Source organism: Dunckerocampus dactyliophorus, chromosome 2 (genome assembly GCF_027744805.1).
Source record: "Dunckerocampus dactyliophorus isolate RoL2022-P2 chromosome 2, RoL_Ddac_1.1, whole genome shotgun sequence".
Lineage (NCBI taxonomy): Eukaryota > Metazoa > Chordata > Actinopteri > Syngnathiformes > Syngnathidae > Dunckerocampus > Dunckerocampus dactyliophorus.
In genome coordinates, this window is record NC_072820.1 from 35,601,345 (window position 1) to 35,626,930 (window position 25,586).

At 41.8% G+C, this 25,586-nt stretch overlaps 1 protein-coding gene across 10 annotated transcripts in view; it reads left to right on the top strand.

Annotated features, from left to right (window-relative positions):
* The first annotated feature begins 1,482 nt into the window (after positions 1–1,482).
* The window catches only part of kcnc3b (potassium voltage-gated channel, Shaw-related subfamily, member 3b), a 74,325-nt gene continuing 50,221 nt past the window's right edge, over positions 1,483–25,586 (top strand). For 5 of the 10 annotated variants that reach the window (XR_008566488.1, XR_008566489.1, XR_008566487.1 and 2 more), the window contains exons 1-2: positions 1,484–1,912; positions 11,679–12,391. Coding sequence is in view for 5 of the 10 variants with exons in the window: in XM_054756685.1 (XP_054612660.1) it covers positions 11,771–12,391 (621 nt within the window). In the remaining 5 variants the exon portion in view is untranslated. Of the gene's footprint in view, positions 1,913–3,819; positions 3,910–11,678; positions 12,392–25,586 lie in introns of those variants that run through there. The other 5 variants (XR_008566485.1, XR_008566484.1, XM_054756662.1 and 2 more) reach the window with 3 other exon arrangements.

A 25,586-nucleotide genomic window follows, 5' to 3' on the forward strand; every position in this document is an offset into this window, starting at 1 on the left:
GGTCACAAGCCGCACTGTCAGCTTCCACGGTACACTGAGAGCATAGTGCAGCTTTATGCATCCATGAATCACGCATGCGTGATGCAGCCAGGGTGGATCTCGCCCTGTTTTAGAGTGGGATCTAAAACGTAAATGTTTCTTAAACGTCATTAAATTACTACTCATTACACTCAAGCCTCATTGGGACTCGATCACTTACCTGTCAGTGTGTCAGAACGTGTGATGGAAGAACATTGTGTTACAAGTAGTTCTGACTGCAAGATAAAAGGTGGCGGCTGGAGGCAAGTCCGGATGTATTTATTACCCTGGTGAGACTTTGAGAGGCGCTGGCCTGAGATAAAATATTGAAATTATTTTATTTTGATGAAATGATGGCCAATTTTAAATGAACAAACCAAGAATCAGGTGTATTTGTAGTTCTAAATGTATTAAGTTGATTTTACTCACTGTTTTGTCTGTAGGACTTTTTTTTCCTACAGCATTTGTCACATGATATGCAAAAATATACAAATTAGCTGATGCCATCATCTAGCGACTTCCGGGACAGCCAATAGCTACTTTTCTTACTGAGGAGTTCGTAACAGTGACTGTAGATCAAGGACACTAGACGTAAACACAACTGCTGACGCGTCATCCGCTTCCATAGTATGCCCAGTGCGGTTTTGGCCGCCATGATGCTGAGCAGAATTCAGAAACACTGCATTGTGAACGTGTCCTCTGCACACTGCTCACCCATTAATTGCTCTAATAGACGGTCCAAAAGACCAGATTTGTCATTTTTCAAGTTCCCAAAAATATGTTTCTTTTTTAGCATAACAATTAGTGGATTGATTAAAAGTTATGTAGCTTTTGGGCCTCTGAGGCAAAATGTAGTGCCGGACTACTGTTGAGTTTGTGGAAAAAAATATGAAAACACTCTAAATACATTTAGCAGATCCCTATTCCTTTAGGATAAAATGTCAGTACCTCTTGGTGCCAAATCACAACAACAAATACAAGAGTAGTATAATAAATAATACAGAAATTTTAAATACCCGAAAGCCAGGTTTCTTAAGATTTGAGTATCTTATTTGGCTAAATGACTGGTTTAAAATGTAAATAATGAATAAAGTAATACATTGTTAAACAAATAGCCATAAATCACCATTATTATCTTTGTATGGACTATATATATTTGTCTTTAGGTCTCCCTGCATAGCTTTTGTAGATACATTCTGGCGGTGCCACATGACTGCTGATGTCAATGCCGGGAACCTGTAGACAAAATGGTGTTTGTGCAGCCATCCAGCAGGGAGAGAGCAGATGGCAATAAACCACCAGCATCCTTCCGCATCTCCCCTCCATTGCATGTATTTATCTATTTGTGTAAATTGACCATATTAGCCTTGCATGTGTTTTCAACCTGGTTCCTCCCACCCTTCTGAATTGTAGGTCTAATCCGCCCACATGGATCGTCTGAGGGAGGGAGAGGGGAAAAAACTAGTGCAGGAGGTGACGCTCCTCTGAAGGAACAGAGAGAGGGAAAAGGCAAAAGAGAGGGCTGCATCTCCATTGAAACATTTGGCAAGGAGTCTCATAGATACAGATAGAGTACAGCTGGTCATATTTTGGCAGTAAGACAAAGGAAAAGGTGCGGTTTTGTGATTGATAGGAAAACGACAGGCAGTTCTCAGGGTGTTTTTTCTGCTTCATTCCTTTTGCCATCAACAGCATGATCATAAGTAACACTCGGCAATAACCAGTATTTTTTGCATTTTTGTGCTGGGCGATACACATAAAAAAGCAACAAAATCATCTTTGAGTGCGATTGGATATACTACACCTCCGTACACCTTTAACAAAGACAGAAAGAAAGCCACTCGGTGATTGATCATTTTTGTGTGTTGTTGGCACACAACCTGCTCAAGGCAAAGTGAGTATTAACCGTGCATGTGTTTTGATGCTTTTTATTAGCTCTCCGCCTCCATTTACAGCGAGGAGCGAGCACATTCAACAAGTCTCGTTTTGTCCTTAATAGCATGCGGCGCCGTAACCGTTGCATCCATACTGTTTCTATTGCAGTTGATATCAAATTCAATAAAGCATGCAGTGACGTGCAGCTGATTTGCATAAGCGTTATTGGTCATGGCACCAGCACTGGTGGGTGTTTCCCCATCTTGCTGTTTGCATGCATGCAGCGTCAGTCAGCATGCATCGCTTGTACACTTGCATGTGTGTTTATATATTTATATATACATACAGTATGTGTTTGTGTGTGTATGTCAAGGCCTGGAAGGGAGGTTTGACAATGCAAGTACACGGGCGCACACACACACACACACAAATGCATACACACAAAAAATTGATGTACAGTATATCATAGCTGGGATCTCATCCAGGAAGTGTAGGAGGGCAGTTAAATGTCTAGACGCTGATCTTCTTCCACCTCTGCCAACTTGCTCCATCTGCATTCCTCTGCATCACACACACACATGCACACCAAGTCTCTAGTTTCATAACGCGCTTTCCTTCCTTCCTTCCATCACTTCCCGCCTGGCTTCTTGCTGCCAACTGCATCTTCCCGTAACGCTCGCCTCTCTCTTTTTTTTCCTCCATTTGCTCCCCACCCCTCGCTCCCTCACACACATATACACACACACGCACACGCACACACACCCACACTAGTCCTGCATTATAAATCTACAGCTGGTGCTATTTTTAGACCGAGGGTAACCCAGAAAACACCCCCCTTTGATTTGAGCCCAAAAGAGAGATGGTGAGGATGCTGCTGCTGCTGTTAAAAGCACACAAAAAGACAAGTGACGCGAGAGTGGATCTATTTCTGAGACTTGTGATCGAATTAGTGCCCCGGCTTTGTGGCTGTTATGTTTGCCTCCATCGTCGTCACCGGATGGCAATCACTCAACCTATCCGACGCTCAAATCTTTGACCTTGAGGTTAACCTATCCCCCATTTCTTCTATTCTCTTCCCCGCCTCACACAATGAATCCTTTGGCTAATCTCCCTGACTTCTATACCCCCTTCTCTCTGTCTTGTGGGTTCCCAATTGGGATCGTCACTTGTCTCTAATGCAAACATTTGCACCTTTTACTGGACCAAAAATGCAACAAAAACAGTATCGTAATGACAACACATTGTAACCTTACAGCTAATTTTTTTTTTTTACACATACGCATCCATTTTTGGCACTTTTAAGGTACAATCTACACCAGGGGTGTCAAACTTGTGCCATGGAGGGCCGACACACTGCAGGTTTTCTTTCCAGCCGGTCACTAAAGCAGGTGATGTTAATGATCAACACCTTCAGTTTGAGGGAAGGAGCTCATCAATTAAATCACCTGCTGAAGAAACTGGTTGGAGAGAAAACCTGCAGCGTCTCGGCCCTCCAGGGCACGAGTTTGACACATGTGATCTACACTAATTCACTCCCTATAAGGTTATATATTGGAGCAAAACGTTTTAGAAAGCAACCATAAAAACAGGAAAACTATAACAACAGGCTGAAGTATTTAGTGGTAAGCCCACTTATTATACTCACAAGAAATACTACTTTTGTATCTTTCACGTATATAAGACTGTGAATGGCTAAAAAAAACAACGATGGGAGGCATACTTCTCCTGGGGGGCACCAGAGGACTTGAGGAAAGGTGCAACAGCTTGATAAAAATAAAGAAAACTTTCTAAGCCAATTTCATTTGCTACATTGTCAACTCCGAAATGTAAGGTTAGACACCTGAAATCAAGGTAAGAAATACTTATTTTTGATTAACAATATCTTTTTTTTCTCTTTATGTTAGACCATTACTTCTCAAACAGTGGGGCAGGCGCCCCGGGGGGTTGCAGTGAGACGTCGGGGGGGCGTGAGAAGCGGGGGAGGGACGACTCATAAAATTTCTCCAAGCTTGGCAGGTCTGTCAGTGTCTTTATTTATGCTTGAACAATGCTGGTGCCAGCAACTCATACAGTGGTTTGTACTGATAAATAAATGTCAGGTTCTGTCCCCTAAGGGGGGGCTACACAGAAAATAATTGAGAACCACTGTGTGAGACCACTTTGCTGATCTTACGCAAGCCCCCAAAAAACCTTGGTGTCGAACTCCACCCTAACATTCATACAAAGATCGCACAATTCCCAAATAGGGTTGAAAGATTATAATAATGCGTGTCTCTGTCCTCCTGCTCCACTGCTCTTCCACTATGTGAATAGTCCCCCCCTCCACATCACTAATACCTTGTCCTATCTATATGTGTGTGTATGACCTCATGTAGATTAAAACATGATCTTAATGGGCTTCGTCTTGCAGGAAGACCATCAGTAATTAGTTCCAAGCACCTAAGAGACACCTTAACACCGATGTGCCCACTAAGAGTGGGAATCATTACTCACGATAATATCACTATATTTTGATACCATGAGCATTGCGATTCAATATGTTGATTACGTAATATGTTTTTTCACATGACTGTAAATGACATTTGTGGTTGCGCTTATAATGCTATGCAAGACATACTAGCATACATGTAATACAGATTAGGGTTGGTTAACATTTACATATTATCCGATACCGGTCTTAAACCGTGCCCGAACCGGTACTTAAAAAAGGGAAAACAAAAATGTTTTTTCCGAAAACAATGCATATTTATTTTTACGTAATTTTGTGACCTGCAAGTTGAACATGAATAGTCATTTAAATCCTTCAAAATAATAGAAATAGGTTTTTAAAAAAGTAATAAATTCACCAATATGAAATATAAATTCATGCAGCTGTGTGCAAAATGTGCACAAAAAAAAATCACAAGATTTTACAGAAAGTGCATTCATTCTGCACAATTGGAGCAGAAAGTGATACACAGTTGTGGAGATGTTAGACTACCATTACAACAATGTTTGCTGCAATAGTTGTGTTTTAATTGAGCTAAGTGAAGTTAGTGTCGCGACCTGCTTATGTTGGTGGTGTGGCCAGTGACGGAGAAACGTGTGTTTGAGTTACCATGCCTCATTTTGGTGCCAGTAAATCAATAGTAACTATTATTTTGGCACCAAAATGAGCCACAGCTAGCTACTTAGTATTTGCGTCAAGTTACTGAGTTTTGGTATGCATCCCGGTTACAGATTTTTATTTCCAAAGTTTTATAATCATTACACAAATGATCAAAGACTTATGGGTGGTTAGTGGTTAATTCCTGCAAAGGTGTTTTGCTTGATGGCAGACATGTCTTTCAACTAATATTGCTTAAATTTCACCAACATGTTCTTGTCAGTCCCCTGAAGATACAGTATATACCAAATGTTGTATTGATCCGGCTAAACATCTTAAAGTTACAGTGAGTGCTAACAAAGTCACCATATGGTGTATTTGTCAGAAAAATAATAGCACAGACAACACGGTAGGGGTGCATGTTTTGACACATTTTCACCCTTTTTTGTGCAGCGGGTCAGTATAGATACACTGTTTGGGGTGACACGAAATATCCCAATTATTTCACATGACAGTATTTGCCCAAAGTAAAGATGATAATGGTCTAATGGTTATGTTTTAAAATTGTATGGTCTCTTTGGCTATTTACTGTTATACAAACACATCATCATAACTGGACATATTTGATGCTTATTACTGTACCTCAAGGTATTGATCTTTAGTCCCGCGCCCCTGTTGGCTACTCTTCAAGGCCTCATTGACCTGTCATTGTCTTGTCATGGCCGCCTGATTATGTTAAAGACAAAAAAAAAAGACTTTAGTTTCTCTAGTCTGTTACGAATGAAGAATCCATGTGAGAATACAGCAGATTTGTCTTGAAATCTCAGCGTTCATTCTCCTGTGGCTTAATGATTTTAGTCAAGAGATGTGGCTTTTACTGTATGTGTTAATCGTTTTAAAAACACATACCAAGGAGAGATCTTTTTTATTTGGCTGAAAAGTGCCCCCAGGGGTGTGTGCTGCGGAGTGTTTGGATTGGTTGTCCCCTGGGGAGCTAGGGTCATTTCCTTTCCTCTTGCTTAATTGATTGGCTATTTCATTCAAGTTGTGGGAATTGGCCTGCACGCTGAGTTTTGTTATGATAAAAAAAACAGCCTCTATTTACTTGTTTGTGTATCCATGCACAATATTGGCCTGTGGAATCACTCTTAGAGCATAAGGTGCTGCATTCTGTGGTAGTAAAAGTGGGGGAGTTAGCAGCAGAGCTTGGGTGCAGTACCGCCATCTCACCTGCTGGGGTCTCCTGTGCACTGAGGGTGATGGTGAAGGGGGATGAGAAGGGGAGGCAGGAAAGTGATCTGGATGGAACAGCATGACGCCTTGTGGTTACATCCTTTGATGAGGTAGCGGGTGGTGATGGTAGTGGTGGGGGTGCGGGAGTAAAATGTCTGAGAGGCATCACACACAAGCACACACACACCCTTACCTCCCTGAGGCACCATCTCTTTTACACCCTTCTGCTCATTTCCTATCACTTAATATGTTATCATTAGCCCCGCCTCCTTCTGCATAGGTGCACTCCTCTCCCTCCCTGTATGTCCTTTTCTCCTTCTCATGTGCACCACCCACCCCCAACCCCGCCCGCCCCTCCCTCTACGGGATTTTTTTTCTTGCTTTTCAGCCAGGTCGGTTCCGCATAGTCAGCAATCCTCCAAATTCCTCTCTCTCCTTCTCCATGTGTGCACTCTCTTCCCCTGGTTACTGCTGCTGCCACCTCACACTCAATGCATCCCATAATCCCGCACTATCCCCCCACCCCCCATTTCACCTCCTCATCCCTCCTCTCCCTCTGTTCTTGCTGCAGTGTTTGTGCTAATATAAATGAGCAGTTTCCATGATGCCCCCCTTCAGTTTCTTAGGGCCAGGTGAGCGCACCACTCGCTCCCATCTCGTGTGCAGAGAGGTGAGGCGATGGAGGGGGAAGGTGGCGTAGGACATGGTGGCCGAGGCAGGAAATGCTGCAGGAGAAAGAGAGAGAAGAGAGAGCGAAAGAGGCCCCCACCTCCAGTTTTAGCCTCTTTAGCGTAGAAACACTCCGCCTCCTTTCTCACCTCGATGCCCCCCCCCTCCTCCATTTTATAACCCATGCTCACTTTCACTACCTGCTCTTAAACAGACATGCAACCAAAACGCATAAACATCTGCAATCCTAAATTGGCAGCCAGATGCATCCTCACACAAAGAAACCCCAATTTAAAGCGCACACGTGCGGTATCAAACCAATAAACTGACCACGTATGACACCAGGGAGGGCAACAAAAAGGCATTGAACCACAGTTAGAGACTTGTGTGCGTGAAATATGAAGCATTTTACAGCTGCCTATTAGCAGTGAGATTGTTCGAAAGTGCAGCAAAAGTGGATGGAGAAGAGAGATTGAGAGGAGCTATCTGTGGTGCTGAACTGTAAACCAATCCACACACTGATCGATCTAGATGCTATTTAACTGTGATTTACAAACTTTAGCACAGAAAACTACACTTAAAGCATCCACTCTCCTATAGTCAGAACTTACCTCATTATGGGCTTGTTTCCATGTGGAAAAAAATGTTTAAAATTATAGAATGCCGTAAAAAAAATACAACTGTGCCATCACACAGAGAGAAAATTGCTCCTCGCGTTAAAAACTCAACGTAAGTCAACTAAACACAAGTGCTGCAGTGTCCTATAAGAGGAGAAAGTTGTGCAAAAGTGAGGGAAGCGGAGGGGGAGGGTGGTGGTGATGATGAGGAGTGGGAGGAGGAGGAAGAAAGGGGGAGGAGGAAGACGAGTTCTCGTTCCTCAGTGAAAGGTGATTCCTTTATGCGGGAATATGAGAGCGATCAAGCGATGGATGGAGGGAAGCTGTAGGAGAGAGAGTGTAGTAAGAGGGGTGGATGGCGGCTTGGGGGAGTATTTTATTCTTTTTGAATACGTGAAAAGGTTAACATCATTGATTTTTTTTTACTTGCTGCATGACCTCTCCTGGAAGTACTGCAGCACATTTTCATTCACTTCTACCCGATGCAGGACTGTATGCACCCTCCATTACTGCAACGCTGGAGCTGCTTTAGTCAGTGTGCTGCATTCACTGTCTCCCCATCTGTCACTTAACCCTCAAGATGTCCTTAAAAAAAAACTCATACTTTTGACAAAAAATATCATCAAAAATATCTCATAAACTACAGTAATAATATGTTCTTTTAAAAAAAAAAAACTTTAAATATGTCAGTTTTTTAAAATTAAAACTACTGTTGTATACATATGAAAGATATTCGTTTTTTTAACCCTTTAAAGGTCACTATGTTTACACGTCACAGCTTTTTTAGTGATAGAAATGACCATAACATACATTCTAATAATACATTTATGTATCATTATTATTCGAACCTGAGGTGAATCAATGTTGCAACAATGCCTTTCATGCATTTTTTTTAATGCAGTGTTAGGTTAAAAATGAAAAAAAAAATCATACTCGAGGCCTTCGGTCACGTTCCCCAAAACTGATGTAAATTTTGTTTTCACTTTAAAGGAGTCAAATAAGTTGCTTCTGCCCAAAATATACATATCAAGTTTGAATTATGTTTTGGGAGGTTTTATACAGTGGTGTGAACAAGGGTTTGCCCCCTTCCTGAGTTCTCCTTTTTTTGCATGTTTGTCACATTTAAATGTTTCAGATCATCAAACAAATGTAAATATTAGTCAATGGCAACACAACTGAACACAAAATGCAGTTTTTAAATGAAACTTTTTATTATTTAGGGAGAAAAAAATCCAAAACTACATGGCCCTCCTGTTAAAACATAACCAATATTAACTGAGATCTATCAATCTGGAAAAGGTTATAAAGCCATTTCTAAAGTTTTGGGACTCCAGCGAACCACAGTGAGAGCCATTATCCACAAGTGGCCAAAACATGGAACAGTGGTGAACCTTCCCAGGAGTGACCAGTCAACCAAACTTACCCCAAGAGCACAGCGACAACCCATCCAAGAGGTCACAAAAGACCCCACAACAACAACCAAACTGTTGGTCTGATGAGGCAAAAGTTGAAATTTTTGGAAGGCATGTGTCCCATTACATCTGGTGTAAAAAAGTAACACCACATTTCAGAAAAATAACATCATACCAACAGTAAAATCTGGTGGTGGTAGTGTGATGGTCTGGGGCTGTTTTGTTGCTGTTTTGCTTTGCTTGGAAGACTTGCTGTGATAAATGGAACCATGAATTCTGCTGTCTACCAAAAACTCCTGAAAGAGAATTTCCAGCCATCTGTTGGTGACCTAAAGCTGAAACCAACATGGGTTCTGCAGCAGGACAATGATCCAAAGCTGAAGAAAAACAAAATGAAGACTTTGGAGTGACCTAGTCAAAGTCCTGACCTGAATCCTATTGAGATGCTGTGGCATGACCTTAAAAAGGCGCTTCATGCTGGAAAACCCTCCAATGTGGCTGAATTACAACAATTCTGCAAAGATGAGTGGGCCTAAGTTTCTCCACAGCGCTGTAAGAGACTCATTGCAAGTTATCAAAAATGCTTGATTGCAGTTGTTGCTGATAAGGGTGGCCCAACCAGTTATTAGGTTTAAGGGGCAATCACTTTTCCACACTGGGCCATGTAGGTTTGGATTTTTTTCCTCCCATAATAGTAAAAAGTTTCATTTAAAAACTGCATTTAGTGTTCAGTTGTGTTGTCATTGACTAATATTTAAATTTGTCTGACGATCTGAAACATTTAACTATGACGAACACACTGCATCACCACTGTGCAACACACAGTTGTGGAATATTTCCACCAGTTGGTAGAAAAAATTGACTGCTCAACAACAAATTCGTCTTTATCATATTTATTCTGCACAGAAAAAGACCGTTGAAACAAACCCCAATCAGTCTGCCGCAAGTGTCTCCCTGAAGGATGGGACAGGAACACAGTGTACAAACTTTTATCAGGTGCAAGGACGTGTTCGAGGTTAAACAGAACCTGCTGACATGGAAACATCATTGGAGAAACTTCTTTTGGAAACTCGAACAGATAGTCATAGCAAGAGTTTGTTCTTCTGGCAAGTCAGTGTGGCATTAAAATCAACTGGGACAGTGGTAAAATGTAATCTTACCATTACATTTCCTCCTTTGATCAAGTAAATCATCATGAAATATGATCATTAGTATCACACATCTCATTGTCAAAGTTTAAGAAACATCTTAATAAAAATGCTGTAGAAATTGCATGTCATTAAAGACATTGCATTTTATGTATTTAGACATTACACACGTACATACACACTATTATCCAGCTCAATAGTGACACACACTTATTTCATTTGCAAGACACCCTTGCAGAAATGGGTAAAAGGTGAGATTTTTACTGCATGCTTTGAATGGGAAAAAAGTAACGCCATCTGGTGGACAAGTGTAAAAAATAAGGAAAACATGGAAAGCCAGTAATCTAAATGGAAATCTTAACATAAAGGCCTGCATTAGTTAGTGTAAAAGTGGGATAAAAGACTTCTTGGGACATTGTGTCAAGAAACAAATGTGTCACCTTTAGTGTAGCATTGCCATTCTAGGCTACTTTTAGGAACAGAGATGACAATTGTTAAAAAAAAACAAACACTATCTACCTATGTTCAATCATCACTGCGATAATGTCTTGAAAATAAAAAACATACTCCCCCTAAGATTTCACATTTTACATTTTATACCACCCCCCGCCAGCATATGCTACCAATAGTGGTTTCAAAGAACAGACTGCGCAAAACAATTCTATACTTTTCACAATTACGAATTAAACTGCGTAAAAATGGTCTAAAATTTGTGTTCAACCTGAATAAAATAACTGGCGTTCATGGCTGTCACTCACAACTGTTGGTATTCACATACAGCACACGTCTGTGGCACGAATACACACACAAAAGCAGTGACAGAGACGCGAGCAACAGTTTACACTGATGTTGTTGTTATGATAGGCTATACATTCAATGATAGCCAACGGGAGTCGCTAAACTTTGCCAAATTGCTATCATTAGGTTACAACAAACTCAAAGCAGGAAGAGGCGAGATATGATGCTTGCAGTATGTTCGAATGTTGGTGCCCTCTGGGCCGCTGGAGGAACCCGCTACAGTACATACAGTCCCTTTTAAGAGCTAAAATATACGATTGGTGGCATCCTCCTCTTACAGCTCTACTAACCTGTCTTCCAAACACACATATCGCATGGCAGAAAGTGACATAATCGTGCATGCAGCATGGATCTAAAGTGTGTGTGTATCTATCTTGGGAGACAATTAACAAACACACGTACATGGTGCTGCACCACTTTACGTCACAGATGCGTTCAGGATCAGGAGCAAAAAGATGGAGGGAGCGCATGGATGCATGGACTCCTTCCCTTCCTTCCTTCCTTCCTTCCCCTCACTCTCTCACATGGAGTGTACATGCAGGCCCAATTAGGGAGAGGATTTGAATGGCTGGAGCAAGATCAATTTAGAGATTGCAGGGTGAGTGAAGGAAAGGGCGAGACATAACTAGGACGGGTGGGGTAATTAAATGACTTCTCCTAAAATGAGTGTGGAAGTAAGGCCCGCCTCTTTGATTGGTCATAAAAACATCTCCCAAGGTCATTTAGGTGACCTTTGCATCCTAATTGTGCAGTACTTTTGCCATGATTAGCATCACTGATAATCTACATTCCGCTAAAATCTCCTCTCTCTTTCCTCCCGCAGACTCCTCCTCCCTCCTCATCCTCCTCCCTCCGGTTTCTCTCATCTTCTCCCTGCTCCTCCATCCTCCTCCCCCCTCCCCCCTCCGGTCCTCTATGCTCAGTTCGGTGTGTGTATCCTCTTTCAAAGGGCGCAAGGGTGGGAACAAGTCGTCCAACAAAGCATGTTACAGCGCAGACATGACTTGTCCGTCGGAAAGCGAGAAAATCGTGATAAACTGCGGCGGGGTGCGCCATGAGACGTACCGGAGCACCTTGAAGACATTGCCGGGCACCCGCCTGTCGTGGCTCACCGAGCCGGACGCCTTCAGCAACTTCGACTACGACCCCAAATTGGACGAGTTCTTCTTCGACCGCCACCCGTCCGTCTTCTCGTTCATCCTCAACTACTACCGCACAGGCAAGCTGCACTGTCCCAACGACGTGTGCGGCCCCTTGTTCGAGGAGGAGCTCGCCTTCTGGGGCATCGATGAGACGGACGTGGAGGCGTGCTGCTGGATGAACTACCGCCAGCATCGGGACGCCGAGGAAGCGCTGGACAGCTTCGAGACGCCCGAGCCGGACGCGCCGGACGACGACCCGGCTCTGGGGGGCGCCGATGGGGACCTGAAAAGACTGTGCATGCAGGAGGACGCCAGGAGGGCGGGCTGGTGGAAAACCTGGCAGCCTAAAATATGGGCGCTCTTCGAGGATCCTTATTCATCCAAATACGCCCGGGTGAGTTTTGCACGTCCAAATAACTTTTGAACAACTTTTCATAAGCTGCACCCCCACCTCCTCTCTCGCTGTTGCTATGTGTGCCATGCCTGACTGTATAGCATGTCTTACATTGCGGGAATAAGACTCTCTGACGTTGAATAATTCATACAGATAGGACAACGGCAGCTACTGTATATATGTTAACTTTCTGCCTTCACTACCAACCATTTTTAGTGCTTTATGGGACATGTTCTGATTTTGCACCAAAGAGGCTGCTGTCTTTCCGCACGTTTGCCCTTGGTGCTGCTACTTGTTTTTGACAACTCTCTCTCCTTGTCCGACTCGAACGCGACATGCCTTTTACGCGTGGGCTCTGACTTTTTAGGCACAAGTCTGTCCGAGTGCATTGGCTGTCCAAATTGTGCCTTTTCTGTGTATGGCTGAACACTGGCTGAGTGCTAAATGAGGACAGCTGCAGTATGGTCTATGCAGACTCCCCATGCAGTGCTGCATTTTGATGGTTTTTTTTATGTTTCATGTGAATGTGATTATCCAGTATGGCACTTTTCTGCAACCTTGTAGACTCAAATCCTAATCGGTGCGCTTATGCATGTCAAATAACACAAATTAGGCACATCAGGGTGGCCGTAAATGTTGGATCCACCTCAAAAGGTGAAGTGTCAGGCTGTGATGGACAGTTAGTGTGATTCAAGCCATCTTATATATGCCCATATGCCCTCACTTGTCACTCTAAGCCAAGTCCATGATTGATTTATTGCAAGCTTCTCCACTCATTAAGGAGTCTTTTCATCGGGGCTTGAAGAGCAACTGTGATGCTGTAGAGCAGGCGTGGGCAACCTATGGCACATGGGCCATGCAAAGCCTGTTCGAGAGCATTTGATGCGTTTCTAAAAATGTTTTAGAGCATCTGCACTATCTTAAAGACCAACAAACTGTTGTGTAGCTGCAACTATTAGCTACAATACGGCGCCTAAGCACCTCCACTCCAAGTTGGGGGTTATGCAGAGTGCAGTGCAGGTGTAGTTGCTACCTTTGGGGGCAAACGCAACCTCTTACCTCCTGTTTCATGACTCAGATCACTTGTTTTTTTCCCCTTCCGACGCGGCAGAACCCTTTTTTTTTGGTCCTGAGATGCAAATGACATGAGAGGAGAAGATGAAGAGAAGAGGAGGATAAATATACAAAGGGCCAGATGAGAGAGGAAATAAAAGGAGAGAGGAAGGGATGATTTAAAGGCTGTGATGTAATTAATGAATCAAACGAATCTTGTCCTTCATTTGCATGCGACACACACACACACATGCAACCCCCCTTTCCCCCACCCCCACCGCACACAGCTTCTTTTCATTTTTTGGCGTTTTCTTGCTGGTGTATTTACCGTAGTAACACACACACACGAACACACATACATGCTAGTGCTGTGGTGTCTATGCTGGCTTCTTTTCTGCTGCAGTAGACACCAGAGAGAGGAGGGGGTGAGCGCTGGAGAAAGAGAAAAGAGGTGCAGCGGGTGCTGCTGCTGCTGGTGGAAATGGAGAAGGGGTGAGCGAGAAATGGTGGGAAAATGCAGTGAAAGTGGGGGAGCATGCAATAAGAGGTAGGAAGAGGAATCCTGACGCGAAACAACGAGAGAGGAGGGGGCTTGTCTTTGGATCTTCGATTATCTTTGCAGGCTCCAGCCATCCAATCTTCCAAGCAAGCCTGCTTGGCTGCCTATTGATTGATATTTCATTGATTATCCTCTTTTTTTCCTTTCTTTTTTCTTCTTAAACCAGCGCTCTCCTATTAAAATTACTTCCAGCCGACAGCTGCTTTTATTTTGTAGAACTTCAACATAGGCACACATGTTTTCTTCTTAATAGGCTGCATTACCACATGATTTGCATCTGATGCCTTTATTGACCCATGCCTGCTTTACATACATTAGACCCCCTCAGCTGTCTACTTTCCATGGCGCTGTTTTGAATGACAACAAATACTAATTGAATAAGTAAGGACTCAGTATTGATGAAGTGGAGTTGGGATTTGGTTCGTCATCGAATCAGCAGGGTACATTACGGTGCTAAACTGACTCGAGGATGATAATGCATGTTCTTTGGTCCTGGTTGAAAAGCGTCAATCTTATTACGTCATAGGCAAAGAGTCTAAAATAAGTTCATCCGCTCCTGTTTTTGCTGATACTTTTAAGTTAGGACAGTTTTAGCTTAGACCAAGGGTCCATGAATCAAGCTTTTTTCACCAAGGGCCACATAGAGAAAAATGGAAGAATCCGGAGGACGCCACGAAGCAGTCTGAACAAAACATCAACATTTTAGCTTTGTATTATTAGTGCTAAAGCACATTAGTGTAGTATTTAATAATACATCTCATTAATAAGGAATCATTTTGTTTTTAGAATATGCCAAGTGTCAATAAAAAATGAACTGCGGGCCGAAAATGGCTGCACTGCACAATGGCACACCCCTGGCTGAGACTGTACACAAGTTTTTGTAGAAACTTCAGCATCTTTTGTGCCCAATCAGCCGTGATTTAAGTCAGAAAATTATACTGTATGCCATTGCTGTCCAACAAAAAGCATATACTTTATCGCTACTTAAAAAAAAACAAACTACAAAATAAAAAAACATGTTATGTTACGTCATAATATATTATATTACAATAGTTCCTCTTTGAGTTTCACATGGAAATAAAAAAATGCTGCAATACGTACTTTTTTTTGGAGACAAATACAATATGGTGTTTTAATGACTTATTTGTGTGTTAGTAAGCAAAATAATGCAAAAACTACATCACTGGTTTCCATGAAACTTGGTGCATAGGTGGCACACATGCCAAGCAAGAACCCGTACCAAGTTGGTGCTTGTGGGCTAAAAATGGGGTAGAAAAATGTATTTTACATTATGCCTTGTTTTTAACTAAAACAGAATAAAAACATTGTTGTTTGTTTTAGGTCTTTCTTCCACGAAGGATTTTCATTGTCAAATCCGATTCGTTAGATTTTGCCCACAGTCGACTAATATTAGAATGTTTTTTTTTTTGTTTTTTTTTAGAGCAGTGCTATTGGCAATCCCGATAAATAATCAGATCTCATTTGCAACTTTGTCCACCTCAAAGAAACAAGCTAAAACACTCAGATAAACAAATAAACATGGTAGGTGTCCAAAAAGAGTACCTTGATTGATTTAGTGACACAGAAAGCAAGACGGAGAAAACTGGAAAACGGTTTGCACACATCCAAAAAGTACACATAGAATAGGAACAACATGGCTTGAAAAACAACAATTTGCCAAAAATGTTGTTAACAGCCTCATTTATTGCCTTCAAATTCACTGTTAAGATGTCAAATGAAGTTGGTGTAACAGCGTACCTTTTCACTGTTAAATGATATTCAATGACGTTGGTGGTGGTTGCGTGACATGTAAGACACTGCTGACCGATGTTCCCCCTAATTTGTCCAAGTATCTGAGCATACACAAAAACATTCCTTGCACCTCTGTGAGCGGCTTCAGACATGCACACTGTAGCACCGCGCCTGTTCAAAACTACCATTCTGTCATATTTTGTACATGACTGGTTTCAAACAGGAGGATTCCACAATGTAGCTTTCTTTATTCTCAACCTCAGACAAAACCACCCATTGTCTCATACAATTAGCCATCTAAATCTTGTAGAAAACCCCAGTTTATCGTTTCATTTTCCATTTCTTTTCGTGTTTACCATTTATATTGTTAATTAGGTTTCCTTTTTTTTTATTATAAGCAACCTGTTGTGGCACAATTTTATCCTGGAAATTGTCATTTATGCCATATTTGTTGTATATGTTTACTTTTGTCCAAAAAAAAAAAAAAAATCATAATTAACTGTCAACCGACCTTCCGGTCCCTTCAGCAACACAAACTCGGCGCAACACTTCCGGTATCCGGTATGTCCGGCCATCAAAATACAGTCACGGCAGTAAAACATGCAGTTACACCACACATTCACTCCACAAGTTTCACTCTGAAAACTCGCTTGCTACTTTGGCTTTGCAGCATGTTTTTTTAAGCAGTCCTTTCTCATTCGAAAATGAAAAAATCTCACCCAGTTTCACTTTGTGTTTGTCTGTTTGCACACACTCAGACAGCCAATCCACCTTTAAAGAACCGCTTTTTTAAAACTTTGAGTTGGTGAGTGGATGTTGCACTGCCCGTTTGTTTCGCTACAATAAAGGGTTGGCAAGCAGCATTTAGCTCTCTTAACTCCGCTGCAGCATTAGCTATACGCTAACCTGCAAAACAGCGCTATGTACTACGTAATGCGCTGTTAATGAATCGATTGGCTGCGTATGTAAATACATCCTAACAGGATCTTATCATTGGCTGGACAGTGTTCGTCTTTGTGTTGTATGCTTGTTGTTCCCTGTCAGTCACTGAGTTGCATTGCAAAATGGTACACAATAAATGATGTGTTTATTTTATTTACAGTTCAGGTTGGATTGTATTTTGGGTGCTGCATGGATTTGCTGTGTGCTGAGAACGCAAGAGCAGTGCGCGATTGCGCACGCGTGCACCTTAGAGGGAACATTGCTGCTGACACAAGTTGCTCTTTACTTTACGGAGTCATCTTTAACCTTTTCAAAATACTTGCACACTTTGGATGATTTTTTAGCAGCAATTGTGAGCCAATAAGTCCATCGATACTGACGGTCTTCATTGTGTTCAAAGCTAGCGCTCACCTTGCATTATCACACTGTAGCTGGTGATTTTATTAATGCTTGGTAACTAAAGTGTTACATCGTTTATCGCGGGGGATAGGTTCCCAAAATAGCCTGCAATAAGTGAAATGCGCGAAGTAGCCAACTTCATTTTTTTTTAACCATTATTATATATGTTTTAAAGCTGTAAAACCCCCCACTATATACTTTCTACACTTTTCTCAGACAGGCAATGACATTTTCTCACATTTCTCTCTTGTTTAAACACAAACAAAAAAGTTAAAACCTTCGTTTGAATTTAAATGATCAACCGTAATGATCAACACAAGAAATTATTAAGTAACTCACGCATACTTCACTCTTGTGACTGCGCCTTTTCGTCCTGGTGCCGTACTGCTGGACTGTAGCGTTTTTGTATCCTTGTTAACACATATTACTGGAGACGAACCGAATATTAATTTACAAGCTTGCAAGCAAGCGATGACACAGGAGACATGGCAGGAAGGTATGAAGAAGATTGATTGACAATGGTCTAGCCAATCAGGATGCAGAAAACAATGGGCGGTGCAAACAGATGAGCGAGGGAGAGACAGACACTCAACTTCCCACAAAACCATTCCTCTTCAAGGGCCAGGCTCGGGCTGTAACAGCCTTCATGCGCTGTAATAAAAAAAAAAAAAAGCACAAAAAAATCAGCGAAACAGTGAATCCGTGAAAGGTGAACCGCGATAGAGCAAGGGAACACTGTATAGGCATTCTGGTAAACTCACACGTCACTTTCAATTGTTTACCGGCACAAATTGGGCTGTTTTTGTATCAAAATAGGCTATTTATAAGAAAAACAAAGCCGTGGCCACCCCCCATGTGGTCAGAATGGTGCAATCTTGATCGCATGACATTTTTATATGTTTTGACGGCGAGATTGATAGTCTAATGGGACTGATCTGATTATCTGAATTGAATCGTTGAATGGTCGACTATTCACTTATTCTTCCTATAAAGCCTTCTGAAAAACACTCCAAAAAGTGCCAACAACGCTCTACTGTGACGTGCATATTAACTAAGCTACAGCGACACTGTTATTATTGTTATTAACATTGTTATGCCAATTGAACTACGTTACTAATGTACTGACACTGACACTGACATGTACTGACACCTTGTCACACCTGTCACACTTAGCTACTAGCCGGGTAGCGAATAGCTTCACCACACACTCATCCGCAGCGCGTCAGCGCCGTGCTCTCAATGCCTCAGGCCGCTACCGAAAGGTAAGAATTCATATTGGGGCTGCTGCTGTTTTTGTTTTTGAGTTTGGAAAAGTTAACGCTAGGTGTAGGCGTTGGTTTCTATGTTGCTACGTGAAATCAATGCGTCCAGGAAGGAAGTTCTGGTAATGCTTAAGAGGACCAAAATACGGCAAAACACTGTAAGTATTACATGCCATCGTGTGTGCTTGTTACTACATGGTTACAGCGTGGGTATAAAACCATAAAAGCCTTGTTGTGGAGGCTTTTGGAGTGTTTTAATAGCGGTCTTTGTAAGCGGCACAGGTGTTTCCTGTTACGTGCGGTAATGAGCTGTCTCTTTTGTTCTCTTTTTATATCTTTACATATACAAACAGAAAAGAGGAAGAGTGTGTTCATGTGTTCATGAGTGGGTTAAGTGTGTTCATGTCTCACATAAGGATTACTGATGATGGGCAAAATTCCAAAAAAAGTGCAGTTTTCCTTTAAAAATGGAACGAAACGGAAATGTTTTTGAACATTAATATAAAGTCGTTGTTGAATTGTTGAAACGCTAGTCTTGAAAGAATCAAGTTTTTCGTCTAAGCGTGCGTCACAGTCAAAACGCCAAAGGCGTAACAGAGCACTGTAGTTGCTTCTCCACAAAACATTTACTGCATCACTAATGCATGCAGTGTGTTGCATTACATACTCAAGTCTTCATTCACATTGCACATAAAGTATACGCCGGCAAAGTGTGGTGGCCTGGCGTGCATATGACAGTGTTGTCAGTTGTTTTTGTGGGTATGTTTCAGCTGAAATGTGTTGTTCAAGAAAAAACATTGTTTGCTGCTATGTAACCTAAAAGTAAGAACGTTGCTACAATCATCACGCTGCCCACGCAGTTTCATAATAAAAGGAGTGTGATTTAAGATTGATTTGAATGAATTTAAAAAATGATATTTTGAGTCAATCAACTACAGTAGAACCTGAAGTCCTCGTCCACCGGGCTTTTTTTATTACTAAAAAGTACATGCTTAAGTCAAAGTCGATATACAATTTCAGACCCAAGGAGGTCATTTCCATGGAACATGTATTTGTTTAGGTCCACATGTGTTGTTGTATTGGCATATGACCAAAGGTTCTTTCGTCTTTTCGTCTTTTGCGGTAGACTTCTCAGCCGTTATTTGATCAATTTCATTTCAATGCACCCATGAAAATGTTGCACAAATGCGGGAAACCTATGTCAACACACTGTGGGGTTAAAAAAATTGGCCATTCTCTTCTTCTCACCAAAGTCCCAAGTAAATGTGAAAGCGACGGCTATTTTTGGTTATGTCAACAACTGCTTATGTTGACGCGAGTCAGCCAATTGGAGGGATGTCGACTTAAACACATTCCACTGTAGCATTCATTGGATGCTGTGTTTCCCCCATTTTGTTTTGTACTCCCTTTTCAAAGTGTTATGTCTTCATTTTGCTATCGCTGATGGTGTAATGGTACATACTTCTGCCTTTCCTGGCAAAGGACACGCTATCCCTGATGGTGTAATGGTACAGGCTTCTGTCTTTCCTGGCAGAGGGTGCGGGTTTGATTCCGGGCCAGAGTTGCATCAGGAAAGGCATCCGGCCTAAAAAGTAAGCCAAATCATCACACGGTCGTCTCCCTGTAGCGACCCCTCGCGGGGAAAAAAACGAAAGACAAGCAGAAACGTCTTCATTTTGGTATCCTATATCAGTCCAAAAAGTGAAAGGTGGAATTTACTTAATATTTGAATGCTGTATTTTGTATTTGTCAACAACAAAAATATGAATTTAACATTGCCAGTTAAGTTGTGCTGTCCTATGAAAGCTTTAGAAAACAAAAGCAGGCACATGAGGCATGTCATACTGTATACTGTAGTCTCACGAGGTAAAACACCCGTGACCTCTGGATGGGGAACACTATCATGCTTAGGCAGGACACACATGTTTCATCATGTCATGGTGGCCAAAACAATGTTTTATTTGACCTACTGAGGTCAAAAGAGGATCTAAAACATGACAGTCGAATAATGGGATAGTGAAAAGTCCCCCACCCTGCATTTTATCCCTGCTAACTTTAGAGGAGCAACACTGGATCCCCTCCGTGAAGGTCACATAGCTTCAATGGTGTTGTTGGAGCGCACTGTGCTGCTATAAACACAAATTCGACCCCCAGCTGGGACGTGCTGTCCCCTGTTAGAAAAACACTGGTGGACAGAACCCAAAATAAGATGCATTGACAGGTGAGCGAAGGGGAATGGAAGATCACCCCGGAGAGAGATTTGATTTTTGTCCAGCTGTGTCAGGGAAATACGTTTGAATACTGGATGGACATTTGACTAAGGGCGCACTCACACTGCTCTGCATGCGTTCAGGCTTTGGCCTAATTACACGTGCCGTGGCTTCATTATTATACAATGCGTATTACTGCAACTTAACTGGCAGGGGAAGCGATTGCGTTAATTATATGGCACCTCTAGCTTGTGCGTGTGTTCGTGAGCGTGCGTAGCGTGGATTATTTGAAGTCTTTTTGTGTATTTTATTACAGGGGCCATCATGGATCAAATTGAGCGTGTTTGTAACTGCACTGGGCCAAAAATTGAAGCTTTTTTTTTTTTAAACAGCTAATTTACAATATCATTTGACTTGACTGCTTAGCTTCCTCATCATCCTTTTATAGATGTGAACCCACACAGTATCTTATCACCAGATGCCTGGTGGAGTACACAGTGGTCATCTACAAACAACACATTGCCACTTTTTAATGGTCATTTTGAATAAATGCACCACTGCAGGAAGCTAGTTTCCAGATAATGTATTGATTTGATTTATTTATGTATTAAAGTTACATGTCCAGTGCACATTAAAGGAACAGTTTGTTTTGACATGAGGTGTATGACATCCCCATCAGCAGTGTAGTGCACCAACAGTGACTTACCCCCACTCTTGGTCCCGCAAGTCCAGTTCTAGTCGGATTTCCGTGACGAGGAACGTAGTTCCGCTTAGTTGCTGGGGCCATTCAAGTAAAAGTTTGGCTTTCAAAAGCGTAATACATTTGCATCATAAAAATGCCTCCTCTAAAAAATATTTGTCTCCCTCCGTAACCCTTCGCATTGTCGCCTGCCCATTCTTGTGTATGTGATGAAGACGCTCGCATCTTCTTCCGCTGTGGAACACACGTAAACAAGATGGCCGCAGCGCTCCGTCAGGCGGACAGGCGACAGTACCCAGGGATACGGCAGAAATCAAATATACACAAGCTTATATTTGAGTTGTACCACTCATGTAGTTTCAGTACTGTATGAGTGATGCGCTACCTTTATTGTTGTATGGGCCTTTGGGTGTCCCCATTGCACTGCAAGTAAACAAGTCAACACCTAGCTTTTATGATTCTAAAAGACCTGATTCCTCGTCTTAGAAAGCAAAACATTCTTCTTGAAGTGAGCTCAAGCTCTTGGCAGCAAAACCAAAGTCTTTCGGTTCCAGGGGGAGCTGAAACTTGAGCCTACTGCTTGATTTGACTCAATAAGCTTGTTTTCTCTTCTTTGATGGGTGCCTTTTAGTTGGTCAGTATCGCTTTTAGCATTTGATGGCTTGATTTTTTTTTAGTGATTTTACTTTACCAACATTTCTCCATCACTCAAAATTCTGCCCTTTATTTGCTTTCCTCTTTTTTGCTTTCCATTGTTGACATTCATTTAGCCTTGCTGGTTGCTGCATCAGCTCCCAGTCAATTAGTAGGACCATGTAGTAAAACCTCCTGTGTGCTTTGGACCTGGCCATGGTTCCAGACTGCAGTCAGGAAAAGCCCACTGGAGAGCATGTGCATTAACTACAACACTAATGCCAAGCAAAGTTGACGTTATTCAATATTCATGAGGAATGACCAGGCCATGGTGTAACTAAAGGACTTCCCGTGGTACAAACACTCATTTATCCACTTCCATTACAAAATGCATCTCACTTTTGACCCTTTCAAACACCTGAGTGGACATAAATCCCTCTCAGTACACTCACCTTTACACACGGGCTCATACTCTGTAAGTAGAGCGACCCATAAAGCATTCTGCTGAGCGCTCGCATTTATGGCGCGTGGATAAATCACAGTGTTCGACACGCCTCCCCCGTGTGACCCCCGAGGAGCACCCTCATGCAGGCACGCCCGTTTACCAAATACGAATACTGTGTGGACCTGCTATTGATATCTCATACAACAGCTGTGTCTTTACAAAGATAATAATGCACACTTTTGATGGACACATTTAAAGAGGCATTCATGTATCCATATGTTTATTATTGTGGATGGAGTTTGCAGTGGTGGTGCTTCTGACAGCGTTGGGAGAAAGAAAATGTTTTGCAAGTCTCAAGTCAAGGTCGAGTCAAGTCCCAAGTCATAGGCTTGAAATTTTCGAGTCCTTACAAGTCATAAGCAATGTTTAGCATTTACCAAATAAAATGCCATTTTAACAGTGTAATAATCTATTAAATTTGACAAATACAATGATTGCATTTTGAATTATTATTATTATTATTTTTAATAAAATAAGACAGTGTGGCAAGAGTTTAGTCACAGAAAAAGTGTGTTGTCATAGCAGTCAGGATTTAGTCAGTGCACAGAAATGTAATCCACACATGCTTGTTGTTAAACCTGATCGGCCGTTAATCGATGCAGTCCATGAGGCAGCTTCAAAGGGAAAATGTGTTGTTTTGCTGGAAATGACTTAATAACAGTCACATTAGCTGAATACCTTAAATGGGGACACATTATACTCAACATTCACTGAAAATCTCAAGCATCATCGGACTAAAGTCCGCGTCAAGTCCCGAGTCAGTAATGTCTAAGTCCAAGTGGAGTTGCGAGTCTTTGATGTTAATGTCAAGTCCAAAGTCATCAAAATTGTGACTCGAGTCCAAGTCACGTGACTCGAGTCCACACCTGTGGTATCAAATATTTGCTTACCTACCGGTAATTAGATAAGAACACCTCAGTGTGATGCAATGGTAACTTCATTGAGCGTTATATTATCTTTGTGAAGGGACAATTTCTGATAAAGTGGATCCCCGCACATCGCCGATTCAGCATTTATTATTTTTATTCTCCGTAAGTAGGCCGTTTATTCCGCAGAAAACACATCTCATTCTCTATAAGTTGGTTATAATAAACTGCTCCAAAAAATAAAGGGAACACTTCATCAATCACAGTGTCAATCACACTTCTGTGAAATCAAGCTGTCCACTTAGGAAGCAACACAGGTTGACAATTAGTGTCACATGCTGTTGTGCAAATGGAATAGACAACAGGTGGACAGGAAGACACCCCCAATAATAATAATAAAAATAATAATAATAATAATAATAATAATAATAAGAAGAAGAAGAAGAAGAAGAAGAAGAAGAAGAAGAAGAAGAAGAAGAAGAAGAAGAAGAAGAAGAAGAAGAAGAAGAAGAAGAAGAATAAAATGTGTTAATTTAGTGTTCCCTTTATTTTTTTAACAGTGTGTATAACTAAGTGACAAAACAGGTCAAATATACAGCATACATGTACCACAGTTAGAAAGGCCAACATTTTTACATGTTTATTATGTCTTTGTGCTTCACTGATAATGTTTTTTCGGCAAGCGTTGATTTTTCACACTTTTTGGCTGCCCTCGAATGCTCCACATTTGGACTACCTACAACCTGACTACAATAATTCCATCCGTTCATCAATCAGTTTACATTATCATCCATTAGTGCTGAGTAGCTATACATTTTATACTTTAAATGTGTTCAAGAAGTGTGTAAGGCATATTTAGGGCTTAAACCATTTGCGAGTGAACAATGGCGATTGAAGAGAGAAGGGAAGTTTTCTAGAAATTAATCTTATCTATAATTACAACAGTCACTTTTATTGCTAATGTTGACCTGAAATCGGAGGAGAACGTCAACGCCCAACTAGCAGGCAGGTTTGGAGTGGGGAGGAGCATTTTTATGGGCGTATCAATTACTTGCCATTTTTCACCATTTGTTCGTGGTCCTGGAACGCAAGCCCTGTGAAAAGCGGAGGTCTACTGCATACAGGTCTCACTCATATTGTGTACCTAAAGTGTGTCGCAGCTATACAAACAAAAGCCGTATGCCTGTGCACTGTTGCCTGTGCGTTCGGCGGGAGACAAATATATAACGGCAAGCGTTTTGTGAGGTCTGATTTTTTTGAGAAGGCATTTTTGTGATGCAAATGTATTCATCTTTTAAATGCATATTGTTTTGAGAAGCCAACGTCTTTACTCAATTGTCCCCGGCAACTAAGTGGAACTACGTTGTTCATCACAGAAATCTGACCAGAACTGGACTTTGTCACGAACGTTGAAGCTGTCGGCAGGTTGACCCCCAGGGTGCAGAGAGAAGGCGGCAAGGTGCAAAAATAAAAGTAATTTTATTGCGCAGGACAGGAACAAACTAAAAGTAACAGAGGAAAAACTCTGTGGGAAAAATAATATCAACTATACACAGGTAGGTGACAGCACGGAAAAATCAACGATGGAAATGACAACAACAATGAACCAGCGCGGCGCATACGACGGCGCTGGTCTTTTAACTGTCAGTGATTAGTATTGACCGCAGCTGTGCGGCCACCAGGCGTGGAGTGGCAGTTCCTTCCACCACCCCGGAAGCATAGCTTGCCAGAATAATGGCGCAGGACAGGAAGTACACGCTCCTGTCCTGCGAAGCGTGACAGACTTAGGAGACCAAGTGGGGGGTAAGTCGTTGTTATTGGACTACAATGCTGATGGGGATGTCATACAACTTCATGTCAAAACATCCAAACTATCCCTTTAAAGTAAAGCACTAAAAAATATTATGAATTAATTATATTTAAATACATAATTGAAAATGTGGCATTTTTCTGACTAAATTGTGCCAAATTTACTAAAATAAGTAGCAACAGTCAGGCTGGACTTCTGTTTAGTCCTTCGGAAACAGCTATTGGAAGACGTCGCTGGGTCAGTTCCTGTGTGACCATCTGCTTGTTTGCGAAGGGCCCTCCTGTCCAAGCGGTGGCCTGAACATACCAGTGACTCACCACTTGTTGTATACACCAGCAAAGTCAATCTTAAACACCTGACTTTGCATATTATTAAGTGCTCAGTCAGCACTGGCATGTGGAGCTCTGACTGACAGGCAGGAAGCCGGAGGTCTCACTCTTCCCTGGTTTTAGTCTTTAATGTGTGTTGTCTATACTGCATATATCAGTGGTCTCCAACGTTTTT